This window comes from Dromiciops gliroides, chromosome 3 (assembly GCF_019393635.1).
Source record: "Dromiciops gliroides isolate mDroGli1 chromosome 3, mDroGli1.pri, whole genome shotgun sequence".
NCBI classification, from domain to species: domain Eukaryota; kingdom Metazoa; phylum Chordata; class Mammalia; order Microbiotheria; family Microbiotheriidae; genus Dromiciops; species Dromiciops gliroides.
Genome location: NC_057863.1, coordinates 371,578,025 through 371,591,257, shown reverse-complemented (window position 1 = coordinate 371,591,257; position 13,233 = coordinate 371,578,025). Strand labels below are relative to the sequence as shown.

At 39.5% G+C, this 13,233-nt stretch overlaps 1 protein-coding gene across 1 annotated transcript; it reads left to right on the top strand.

Annotated features, from left to right (window-relative positions):
- The first annotated feature begins 9,880 nt into the window (after positions 1-9,880).
- Positions 9,881-11,610, top strand: LOC122751500 (ADP-ribose pyrophosphatase, mitochondrial-like). Its single transcript, XM_043998572.1, has one exon. The coding sequence runs from the start codon at positions 10,329-10,331 to the stop codon at positions 11,205-11,207; it is 879 nt and encodes a 292-aa protein (XP_043854507.1). The 5' UTR covers positions 9,881-10,328; the 3' UTR covers positions 11,208-11,610.
- The last annotated feature ends 1,623 nt before the right edge of the window (positions 11,611-13,233 follow it).

Sequence of the window (13,233 nt, the reverse complement as noted above, 5' to 3'; positions counted from 1 at the left end):
GGATGCCTTATAAAGGATAGATTCCAGCTACCTTTTGAGACCTCACAAGGCACCATACCAAAGAAGGGAAGACATAATCAGGAGATAATCCCACTCCAGGCACAAACTTGCTGAGGAGACCATGATCCTACTTACAGGAAGAACACATCACCCCCAACCCAACCCATCTTTGACACAACTCAGAAGTCATTCTGGTATCCTTGCTGGTAGAAAGAGTGAGGCTGAGGTGTGGGAATAGCTCCTTTAACATATACACAGAGTTTTGACTTGTTAGCCAATTAAGAATTTTCATCACCACAGAATATGAATCCAGATGACAGCAGTCAGAGAATATTGGCACATACTCTGAAGTGTGTGTATATTGTGGGCAGTAAGTGGAAAGGTAAGATTGTTTCACCATGCATGCCCAGAAACAGGACCACCCCAAGTGTCTGCGTCCCTCAGCTGACTGGAATGACAATTGAAAATATTCCAAGAAGGACAGGGAGGCCAAAGAGTTCTAAATTTGTATGCAGCAGATTGCTGAGTTTTATTTTCTTGTTCATTTTGCCATTCTCTTTCATGATGTTGATCTGTACAGTACATTCAAATATAAGGTTATAATATTATTTGCCAGCATCTATTTAGCAATTCATGGGGCAGCTAGCGGGCACAGTGGATAGGGCACTGTTCTAGGAATCAAGAGAACCTGAATTCAAATCAGATCTCAGACAGTAGCTGTGTGACCCTGGGAAAGTCACTTAACTCAATTGCCTTAAACATCTGGGGTCTTCTCCAGTGGTCCTGATGTATATCTTTTTGGGGGGGATATATAATTAAATTTTATCCATATATCAAACATAGATGTAATATACACATATATATGACATATACAATGTATATTTTCTACATTACTACATTTAGATATACCTAGATATATTCCAGTACATATAACTTAGTATTTTAAATCCTTCCTCTTCCTTTGTTTTTTTTATAAGCAGGCAGTTTTCTTTCTTTTATACAGGTAAAAAACTGTTTTATAAATAACATATACATATCAATTTATATAAATAATATATATGACAATTTTTTAAAAATATAACTATTATATAAATAAGACAAATAATTCATATATGCACAACATATATGTGTGTATATAGATACATATATACATCCTGTACCATTCCCAGCACACCCCTCCCCACATTCTTTTTTTTTTCAGGTTCAACATTTTTATTTAAATTTTTCTGTTCCATTCTCTAGCCCTCCTTTCTTCCCTCCCCCTCTCTCTTTCCAGGAGTGGCAAACAGTCTGATTTGGGTTATACAAATATGATCATGCAAAATATCACCATATTTGTCACTTAATGAAAGAAAGTGAAAAATAGCATGCTTCAGTCTGTTCCATCAATATCAGTTCTTTCTTTGGAGGTGGTTAGTATGTTTCATCAATATTCTTTTGGGATTGTCTTGCATTATTGTATTGTCAAGAATAGTCAAGTCATTCACATTTCTTTATTAAACACTATTGTTGTCTCTGTGTAAAGTGTTCTTTTGGTTCTGCTCACTTCCCAATACACCATTTCATATGTGTTTATCTTGCCATTGTACCCAGATGGCTCTGGAGGAGTGAGGCTGGCAACCATGCACAGCTCTCTCAGTTAAATCTAATTCACTGCAAGTCATTACATCACCTCCGGATATGTTACTCTTCCAGAATGAAGGGCAAACAACAACAACAATTTAGCAGTTTAAGATTTGCAAAGTACATTATATATGTTATCTTATTCCATCCTCAGGACAAGTCTGTGTGGTAGGTGCTATTATTATCCTAATTCTACAGATAAGGAAACCTAGGCTGAGAGCTGTTAAGTAACTTGCCCAGGGTCTCATAATAGTAAGAGTCTGAGGCAAGATTTGAATTCAGGTCTTCATGCCTCTGAGTTCTGTACTCTATCCACTGCTCTTCATGGCTGCCTAATTAATTAAGCTGTTGTTTTTTCTTCCATTGAAGTGAGTGTGTGTGTGTGTGTGTGTGTGCGCGCGCGCGCGCGCGCATTCCTAACTAGTACCAGCTCCCTGTGGTTTGTTTTGCTTTCACTAGCCTTATCCTTATCTTCTTATATAGAACCCTTCTCTAGAATCACCTTGTCAAAAACCAAGCTCCTTAAATTTACTTTTGTTATTTTTTCTTTTTTTTCTTACTCTTCCACATATCAGCCAAGAATCTATCCTGCTCCTTCCTCCATAACTGACTTTCTTGGTTTGGATCATTCATTTTGCCTTCTTCCTAAGAAATATTAATTTACTCCACCCTTTTCTAGCTCCTTTCCCTTTATAGGATACTCTAAAATTGAATCTTGTATTAGAAAAATTAGATTTTGGCTGGATGTCCCCCTTGAAGACTCATATAATGGGGCTTCTGAAAGACAAACATCTCATTCCTTCATCTAGCCAACTGAGCTAAGAATGAGATAGATACTGGGTATCCCTAAGGCTCTCCTTCCCCATTACTTTGTTATAAAGGCCTTCTGAGGAACCCATTCCTAGAAATATCACTACAAGAAGGAAGCAGTGTGACGAAGTGGAAAAAGCTCTGTATCTAGAGTCAGGGGACATGGGCCAAATGGAATTCTTTTGCTTGCCACCTGTCTGTTCTAGGGCCACCATAAAATAATAGGTTTACAACTTAAAGAAACCTTAGAAACCATCTAGTCCAACCCCTTCATTTTACGCATGAAGAGAACAAGGTTAATTAGTTTGCCCAGGGTCTTACAGCTAATAAGTTTGATATGGAATTTGAACCTAGATCTTCTGTGTCTAAATCCAATACCTTATCCATTGCATCTTACTATACCTCTAGACCTAGCTTCTTGTCTTTTCTCCCTCCTCAAAAAAGAATCTGGAGGGAAAAAAAAAGATTCCCTCTCCTCCGAGGTGAGATGCAGTCCAAAGAAGCACTTCTTGGAAAAGAGACTTTTTCAAAAGACTCAATCCCCACATCGAACATGCTGCAAGGCCTGCCTCTCTCTGTCTTTGTCTGTCTGTCTCTCTCATACACAAACACACACACACACACACACACACACACACACACACATCACACACACCACCTTAGCTTTCTAGGGGAGCATACATAGAACTTGCTCTCTTCATAGCAGAACTTGATTTCTGCCCCTCTCATTGTGTAGAGCCCTGTCCTCTAATGTCCTTGTAAGACAGGGTATGACTCTAAATTCTAGCCTCCTCTCTCTCTTTTCACCTCAGTTCTTCATTGGAAATATTTTCTTCTCAGCAACCTCCAAAATGTTATTTCACAAAACATTTGTAGGAATGTGGGTTGTAGTCCCCCCAAAAAATGAATTCATTTTTCTCCTGTTCTTTTTTTTTCTCTGATAGTCCTTTTAAGTTTTTCTATTACATTAATCTTCCCTTTAAATTCTCAGTGGTCCTCAAACAAAATGAGTTTATAACCTATCTAGGTCAAGAAGGATATAAGTATTGACTTACTGCCTTAATTCTTTCTTGCTTTCTATACATGTTTCTTTTTAATTTTTTTTTCCATACTGGACAAGTTTATACATCTAATCTCTGCTCACTTCTGATTTATTTTAAAAAAATTACTCAAATTTCCCCTTTTCTTGAAAGCTTTTCTTTCATTGATAATCAATCTAATTTTTTGCAATGTTATTTTGTGGTGCATAAGAGTGTCTTTGCATTTCACAATATTATTTTCCTTTGATTTCTCACAAATGAAGCATCTTGGGGGATTTGGACTATTTTCCTCTGGTATGTGAAGGGTTTCCCCCACCCCCCAGATGTATGTAAGATTTGATGTTTAATAGTGATGTTTCTTGGTGAATTAAACTTGGGGTTCTTTCAATTTGCATCCTATAAGTTTTACTGAACTATCCTTTAGACTCTATTTCCAGTACTTCTGAACAATTTTCTTACATGTTTTCCTATAGTATTTAGTTTTTCCAGAAGACCTGTGATCTTTCATTATCTTTAGTCATTCTATCTTCAAGATCAGTTTCTTTAGGACTGCAGAGAAATTGTCCATACAATTTTGTCTTTTGATTTGGTTCTGTTAATTTTTCTTCTATCACTAAATTTTTTAATCTTCTATCTCCTGTTCTCATATTAACAATTTTATTTTAGTAAGATTTCCCGTTATTTGCTTTAAATAATTTACTAATTGTATGTCTTTTTTCCCCTACTTCACCTTTGAGAATACAAATGTCTGTCCTAACTTCCAGGTTTATTTTTTCTTTAAATTTTTAAAATTTTCTTTTTGATCATTCTAGAGGTTCCCATCATTAAAGTTATATATCAAGTGAAGGAAGACAGATAGGTCTCAGGTTATGTAGTATAATACTTCCTTTTTCGTTGTAAGTTTTGGAATCACTTTCTTTGATGGTGTATCATTACTTTTTATTGTTTCACCATTTCTCCTTTGTTCCTTGTTTCTCTGCAGGTTTTTCTGTGACACATTTCCTATTAATCCCTCCCTCTTCCTTTGTTGTTTGTTTTAATCCTTCAGGCTCTGAGGGACATTTCTTTGTATTTTGAAATGTTTGAAGGACACTAGGCTTAGATACAACTTCTCATTCAGTGGTCTTAATATAACTCTAGAAGCCAGATTCTAAAACAAAAATAGCTAGCATTTACATAACATTTTAAAATTTGCAAAGTGCTTTATATTTATTATCTCACTTAATCCTCACAATAACCCTGTGAGGTAAGTGCTATAAGTTAGGAAGTAGGAAGCTAAATAACAGAAGGAATGGATATAAGCAACTTTTTTTTTTCCTAGAAGTGTGACCATGAAAGGGTAAAGAGATAGAGGGAGATATCTGGAAGGGGTGGTATAACCAATCAGATTGGTGTAAAATGATACTTCAAGGTTGTTTTAATTTGTATATCTCTAATCAATAATGACTTAGAACATTTTTATATGACTATAAATTGTTTTGATTTCTTCATTGGAAAACTGTTCATATCCTTTGACTATTTATTAATTAGGAAATGACTCGAATGCTTTTAAGTTTTTCAAAGGTCTTTCTATATTTAAGATATGAGACCTATAACTGGGAAACTGTCTATAAAAAAAATTTCCCCCAATTTTCTGATTTCCTTCCTATCTTTGCTACATTTGTTTTATTTGTACAAAAAAATTTTAATGTAATCAAAATTATCCATTTTTCGCCTCACACTGCTATCTCTTGTTTATTTAAGAATTGTACACCTATCCATAAAAGTCCGATACATTCTACATTATTCACATTTCCTTGTAATATCTCTCTTTTTATCTAGATCATGTATCCATTTTGACCTTATCTTGATAAATGGTGTAAGATATTGGTCTGCCAGACTGCTTTCGTGTTTTCCTAACTTTTTTTTTAACCAAATAATGAATTCTCATTCGAAAAACGTAACTTCTTACACTTGTCAAATACGAGGTCACTATATTTATTTGCTGTTGTAAATTGTATGTCTACTCTGTTCCACTAATCTACTTTTCTGTTTCTTAGCCAGTACCAGATAGTTTTGAGAATTACTGCCCTATAATATAATTTAAAATCATTGAGCCCATTGACTTTAGAAAAACATGGATAGGTTTGCATAAAATAATGAAGAGCCAAATGATTAGAACCAAGAGAACATTGTATACAGTAAGAGCAATATTGTTTTTTATCAAAAAAGTATTTTATTGTTTTCCAGTTACATGTAAAGATAGTTTTCAACATTTGTTTTCATAAGATTTTTAGTTCCAAATTTTTCTCTTTCCTTCTCTTCCCTCCCCCCTCCCCAAGACAGAAAGCAATCTTATTTAGGTTATATATGTACAACCATATTAAACATATTTCTGCATCAGTCATGTTGTGAAAGAACAATGAGAACACAAGGGGAAAACCTCAAAAAAGAAAAAAAGAAAAAAAAGTAGAAACGATATGGTTCAATCTGCATTCAGAATTTATGGTTCTTTTTTCTGGATATGGAGAACATTTTCCATCATGAGTTCTTTGGAATTTTCTTGGATCATTGCACTTCTGAGAAAAGCCGTCTATCACAGTTAATCATCACACAATGTTGTTGTTACTGTGCACAATGTTCTCCTGATTCTGCTCACTTCACTAAGCATCAGTCCACTTAAGTTTTTCCAGTTTTTTCTGAAATCTACCTGCTTATTATTTCTTATAGCACAATAATATTCTATTACATTAATATATGCCACAACTTTTTCAGCCATTTCCCAATTGATGGACATTCCCTTGATTTCCAATTCTTTGTTATCACAAAGAGAGTTGCTATAAATATTTTTGTACACGTGGGTCCTTTTCCTTTTTCTATGATCTCTTTGAGATACAGATCTAGCAGTGGTATAACTGAGTCAAAGAGTATGCACAGTCCCATAGCCCTTTGGGCATAGTTCTAAATTGCTCTCTAGAATGGCTCGATCGGTTCACAACTCCATCAACAATGCATTAGTGGGTGGCTAGGTGGCACAGTGGATAAAGCACCGGCCCTGGATTCAGGAGTACCTGAGTTCAAATCTGGCCTCAGACACTTGACACTTACTAGCTGTGTGACCCTGGGCAAGTCACTTAACCCCCATTGCCCCACAAAAACAAAACAAAACAAAACAAAAAACAATGCATTAGTGTTCCAATTTTTCCACAGTGTCTCGACTGTGGAAATTTATTATTTTCCTTTTTTTGTCATATTAGCCAATCTGACAGATGGGAGGTGGTACCTCAGAGTTGTTTTAATTTGCTTTAAGAGCAATATTGTTTTAAGAACAACTTTGAGGGGGCAGCTAGGTGGTGCAGTGGATAGAGCACCGTCCCTGGAGTCAGGAGGACCTGAGTTCAAATTCAGCCTCAGACACTTTACACTTACTAGCTGTGTGACCTTGGGCAAGTCACTTAACCCCAACTGCCTCACCAAAAAAAAAAAACAAAAAACCTTTGAGCAACTTAGTCATTTTAACTACTATAGAATACCCAAATTAACTACAAAGTATGTATAAAATGATTTTATATGTATATGTATATGTACATACATGCATACATATATATTTGTGTCTAATGATAGCCATTTCTAAGTTATGAAAATGATTATTTCATGAATTAAAAATAAAATTTTTAAAAGAATGATATTTTGGGGGCAGCTAGATGGTGCAGTGGATAGAGCACTGACCCTGGAGTCAGGAGTACCTGAGTTCAAATCCAGCCTCAGACACTTAACACTTACTAGCTGTGTGGCCATAGGCAAGTCACTTAACCCCAATTGCCTCACTAAAAAAAAAAAAAAAAAAGAATTATATTTTCTCAAAAAGAAAGTCAATCCATGAAACAGAAAATTATGACCATATAGCAGTGGGAGTCCAGTTGAGATTCGATAAGATAAATTTGTAATGGACATGTAGAAGGTAAGATAACTTTCTCCATTAGCATTCAACAACAAGTCAGTAAAAATGAAAAATACAGCTACCTGATGTGGTAACCTTTCACTAGGGTTTAAGCTAGGAATGAGTGGCAATAGGACACAGGACAAAAAATGTGTAGTTGAACTGGTCTCAAATTGTAGGATTTGAGTCAATAAGGAGATAGGTTCAGGTGTCTGATTCTATATATACCTGCTCCTTAGGGGACTGATTTAATTCCTAATCAGTGTTGATTTCTTTATCTCAGACCAAAATAATGGGAGATACTGTATACTTAGAAAGTTGAGAAAGTAAATATAGCAACTCAGACACATAAAGGTTAGGGGAGATAGCAGGTGGGATTTTTCTAGCTTTGGGTTGATAGAAGTACTCATGGAATGGGGCTTCTGTTTTCCAGGTTCCTGACAATAAAAAGCATTATATTTTAAAACTAAGTCAATATGCAAACTGCAGGGATTCTCATTTACAGACTAGTCCCCTTTTCTCCACCACCTTCTATTTGAGTTTGACACCACTAGTGCTTTAAGGTTTGCACAACACTTTGCATACGTTATCTCATTTGATCCTTATCACTAGAGAACTAAATTCTGGACAATTGATAGTTGTAGGAAACTGAAATGTTGCTTATCTCAGAGGGTTCACCGAAGCTGGGAAGCCTAAGTAGGGGCAAGGAAGTCTCTAATACAATCCCTGAGAGGAGTCCAGGCTGTTGTCTCTTTCTCCCTTATCTAATGGTAGAGACTGGAAGAGTACAGGTACTCATTAGGAGTCTTGGTATCTGTTTATGTTGTTAATCAACAGCTAACTGATGAAGTGGATAGAGTTGGGCTTGGACCCAAGAAGAATTGAATTTGAATTCTGTCTCAAGACACTTTCTTAGCTGTATGTTTAAGTGAGCAAGTCACTTAAACTCTCTCTGCTTCTGTTTCCTCATCTGTAAAAATGGAAAAAATAATAACACCAACCTCACAGGTTGATTGTGAAGATTAAATGAGATAATACATGTAAACTTTAAGATCCTTAAAGTGCTGTAAAAATTCTATTATTCTTGGTTCCCCACTTGCCTAGGCACTTAGTAGTGGAGAAGAAGGGAGAAGAGCACTAGTGTTAGTAGCAGCTGCTCCATTCTACCTAGAGTATTAAGTAATAACGAAAGAGATAGACCAGGCCAGGCCTGGGGGTACCCATGATGTACAGATATTGTATGTACAAAGAATGAAACTCACCAAAAAAGTTGGAAATAGGATTAAATCCTGATAACCTGCATTTCTCAGATGTAGAAACATATTAAATAAAGGTGTCCAGATATGGAATTTGCTGCTTTATAAGGTAGCTAGCTGTCTTCTTGAAAGTGTTCAGAGACTTGGTAAAGATAATATAAAGGAAATTCCTACTTGGGTTTGAAGTCCTTGATAACGTTGTGCTAAATTTCATTTCAGTTTAAGATTTTGTGATCCTGTTGAGCCCTTCAAACTTGAAGGGAAGAATTGAACCCAATACCTTACATTACCACTAAAAGTATCAACAATTCATTTATAAGATTCTAAAGTGGCTTATTTATTCAGAGATTATGTTTCCGTCGCTTTGTAGTTTTAGGATAACATATTAGGAGATAGAAGGGGCCTTCAAGGTCACCTTGTCTCATTTTGCTGATGAGGAAACTGATGGCCAGAGAGGTTTAATGACTTGCCCAAATTCCCAGAAGTCCTTAAATGCAATAATGAGGATTTGAAGCCAGGTCCTCTGACTCTAAATTTAGCACTCTTTCTACAGAATTTGTTGTCTGATACTCTTCATAGATGCAAACGTTAAACGTTAAAAATGCAATGGGGTCATGCCAAGGGAGGGGATGATCTCAGGACAGGAGGGTCCCATAGGGAAGAAAGATGAGTCTGGTTTGGGCACAAGGTCGAGAGCACCGGGTCAGGGTATAGCATAAATCTGGAGGGTGCGCGGGGTGAGAACACGGAGGAGGGGCGGGGCCTGGGAGCTAGACCCGGTCTGGGTCGGAGGCCAGGGACGGGAGTGGTGTGGGAGGGGTCGGTCAGATCGGGTGGGAGGGGCCCGAGGAGGGGGTCGGAGTTTTCCCCTGGGTTTAGGCGCTAGTTGAGGGGGAGAGGTGGGGTCTGTGAGTGTGACCCCACTGGGCGCGTGTCGGAAGTGAGGGGTTTTAGTGGGCAAGAGCTCGGTAGGTCGCGGGGCCTGGGGGTGATCGCCCAATCTTGACTCAAGGTAGGGGCGGTGTCCGTAAATATTAACAAGTCAGGGCGCATAGTCTGGGCAGGGGGCGGGATCAGAATGGCCTACGGGGCGGTCTCTGGCTTAGTGCCGGGGAGGGGTTGGGGGAGGGTTGGGGGGGGTTGAAGGGGCGGGGTGTTTGAGCATGTCTGGGAGCTCGGCCGGGCGGGGAAGGGGGGGGGTTGGGGGTGCGAATAAGGCGGGGCTCCAGGCTCCAGGCGGAGCCTAGGTTCCTGCGCTTCCTGCGCTTCCTGGATCTCGAGCCTAGGTAGCCTGACACCCTAGCACCGCTTCCCCTGGGATCCCCTGGCTCCCATTGTCTTGGGGTAAGGCTGGTATGTCCGCTGCCGCGCTGTGGGTGACCGAAATCGACAGAAAACGAAGCAGTGCTTCGTGTAGCGTAGGAGCGGCCGAGTGAGCAGTCCAACCGCCCCCTGCCGAGTCTGAGAAGCCGCAGACGCAGCGCCAGCGCCTGCGCCGGGAGCGGCCTAGTTAGTTCCTGGAAGCCTCTTCCAGGAAGTCTGCAGAGCCGGGGTAGAGGCTTCCGAACCTCCAACCTGGCCATTACCGTGGCCTTCGGAGCTTCTCTGCTGCGTGGAGGGAAGACGCGGGCGGCCTCGCGAGAGTTCCTGCTGGGAGCCTGTCTCACCTCGGCGGTCATCATGTCCTACGCCGCGCGAGCTGTGGGGCACCTCCACCGCAAGGCTCGCACGTCGCCTTACCCGCGCTCCACAGTCGAAAGGTGTCCCGTCCCCGACGACAAAGTGCCCTGGCTGGTTGAGTGGAGGGACTATAAGCCCGTGGAGTACACGGCGGCCGCCATACTGGCCGGACCTTCGTGGGCTGACCCCCAGATAGGTGAAAGGGGCTTTTCTCCCAAGTTCAATGAAATGGATGGACTTGTTGACCGGAAGAGCCGCAGCGGCCTCTACGAGATTGAAAATGGACGGCCTAGAAATCCTGCGGGGCGCACGGGACTCGTTGGCCGGGGACTTTTGGGACGTTGGGGCCCAAACCACGCAGCAGACCCCATCATTACTAGATGGAAAAGGGACAACCATGGAAATAAGGTCCCTCACCCTGTTTCTGGGAAAAACATCCTGCAGTTCGTAGCCATCAAACGGAAGGACTGTGGAGAGTGGGCGATCCCGGGAGGCATGGTGGATCCCGGAGAGAAAATCAGTGCTACCTTGAGACGAGAGTTTGGTGAAGAAGCAATGAATTCCTTAGAGAAGTCCAAGGAGGAAAAGAAAAAACTGGAGGAACAGTTGCACAAGCTCTTCAGCCAGGAGCATTTAATGGTTTATAAGGGATACGTGGATGACCCTCGAAACACCGATAGCGCATGGATGGAGACAGAAGCTGTGAACTACCATGATGAAACAGGTGAGACAATGGATAATCTGACTCTGGAAGCAGGAGATGATGCTGGGAAGGTAAAATGGGTTGAAATCAATGATAAACTCAAACTTTATGCCAGTCACTCCCAATTCATTGAACTTGTGGCTGAGAAGCGAGGAGCTCACTGGAGTGAGGCCTGAGACCCTGGCTACCATGGATGTTAGCCTAGGAAACTCCAAGGATACTTAAGGTCTTCAAAAATGGCTATCGGTCCAGGGGAAAAACTCAGAAAACTAATTTTAAAAGGTCAAAAACTTGGCTCCAAAGAAGAGCTACTAGAAGATATTTCATCTGATTCTTTGCAGAGGTGGGGAACTTGGTGTGGATCACTGAACATAATGTCAGAATATTTTTGTTTTCTGTTTGTTTTTTCTGTACTGTTCTTCCTCTTTAAACAAAAAGCAAAAGCTTTGTTATTGGGAATGTCTGGGAAGGGAAATGGATCATAAGGTCTTGGGAAAATAAATTAAAAAGTCACATCCTAAACTATCTGTATTTGCCCTTGAGTCAGAGATTGGCAGTTTTTAAAATAGAGTGAAGTAGGAAAGAGAAGAAAAACTTTTTAGTCATAAGAAGAAAAATATAAATATATTTGCCATCGTCCAAATTAAATTACTTGCTCTTTTAATACCTGTAGGCCAAAATAAATGACTCTATACCAAGTTTTTTTGCTTTTTTTCTTAGTTAATTCTCTCTTAATTCGTTCTGCTTAATTTTTCTCACCTGAATTTTGTAGTGTTAATTTCATGCCACAACATGTGCACCAGACAGAGCCATAACATTAGCAATGGTCTAAAGTAGCCTAATTTTTGTTTACCTATTTTAGAATTAATTTTGTATAGTATTAAAACTGCTTTTAAGAGCTGAAACTGAGTTTTAACTTTAAAGCAATCAACTATGAAAAAATGTCATTTTTATTAAGTGGTAATGAAGCACTTGGGAATTTGCACTCACATTGTTTCCATTTTAGAAAATCTTCAATAAAGATTTGTCTAGGAATGAAAAAAAAAAGTGACTTGCTTGTTTGAGGATACTATCGTCTTTGGGCCCCTGGTGGTTTTTAAGGGGAAAGCTTATGTTGTACAAGGAATTTATGATGTGGGTATGGGGTTAGGCTAAATACGTTATGAAAGTACCTTTTATGTGGAAGGGGAGAAACATTGGCCTCAGGACCTGGGTTTGAGTCCCGGTTTTGCCAGCTGTGTGGCCCTGGACTAGATAAATATTCTGATACTTAGTTCCCTCTTCTATAAAATGGGGATAACACCTCCCTTACCTACTTCATTAGGCTATTATCGGGCTCTCATGAAATTTAATAGATGTGAAAGCACTTTGAAAACACTAAAGCACTCTATACAAATGTAGTAATTATCTTTATTGTCACTCCTGCTTACATCTCTTGTTTTAGCTGTACTGGATGAACAGCAGTTGCACACTGATAACTCCCATCTGCTTAATTCATAAAAGATTGTGGTAATGTGAACTGTTATAAACTAAGCTTTATTATTTGCCTCAAAGAGGAAGTTTGGGGTAGTGGGTAGAGTTGGCCTTGTCGGGAAGACCAGCATTCAAGCACATACTGGCTGTGTCATCCTGTTCTAAACCTGTTCAGGCAACTCTCAGACTTGTTACAGAGCATAAGTTGATTGCTTCTGCATGGGTAGTGTACTTTCAGGAGGAGTTCCCTATAATCAATGAAATCTATGTTATCCTGATTTTGTATTTAGAGAGAAATTTTACAGATAAGAAAACACCCTTGGAGATAACCAGTGACTTGCCTTAGGTCACATAGGTAGTAATTTAGGATAAGTGAAAAGGTAGAAGGGGTTTGAGGAGTAGGGGAAAGGAGTCCACTCAAAATGAGTGGACCCAATTTGAAGCAAAGGACAGGATAATTTGATAAAATGGGGTGATTTGGAGGTGTTGGGGAGATAGGAGATTTGGAACAATGCACTCTGGGGATTGTGATAGCTGTCACTGAAGGACTAAAAGGATTGAACCTAGTTAAGATTAAATAACAAATCTTTTGTGGCCCCTAAGGGCTGGTCCTGTGATATCCTCCAGAAATGCACAGTAGCTCAATATTCCTAGTGGAGGTGAATCAGGGACACTGGTAGGTAATGAATGATGAAATGGCAAAGGGCCATAGGTGAGCTGCTCAACTAG

Excerpts from the sequence above, each read along its gene's own strand:
- LOC122751500 (XM_043998572.1), top strand. The coding sequence starts at position 10,329 with ATGTCCTACGCCGCGCGAGCTGTGGGGCACCTCCACCGCAAGGCTCGC.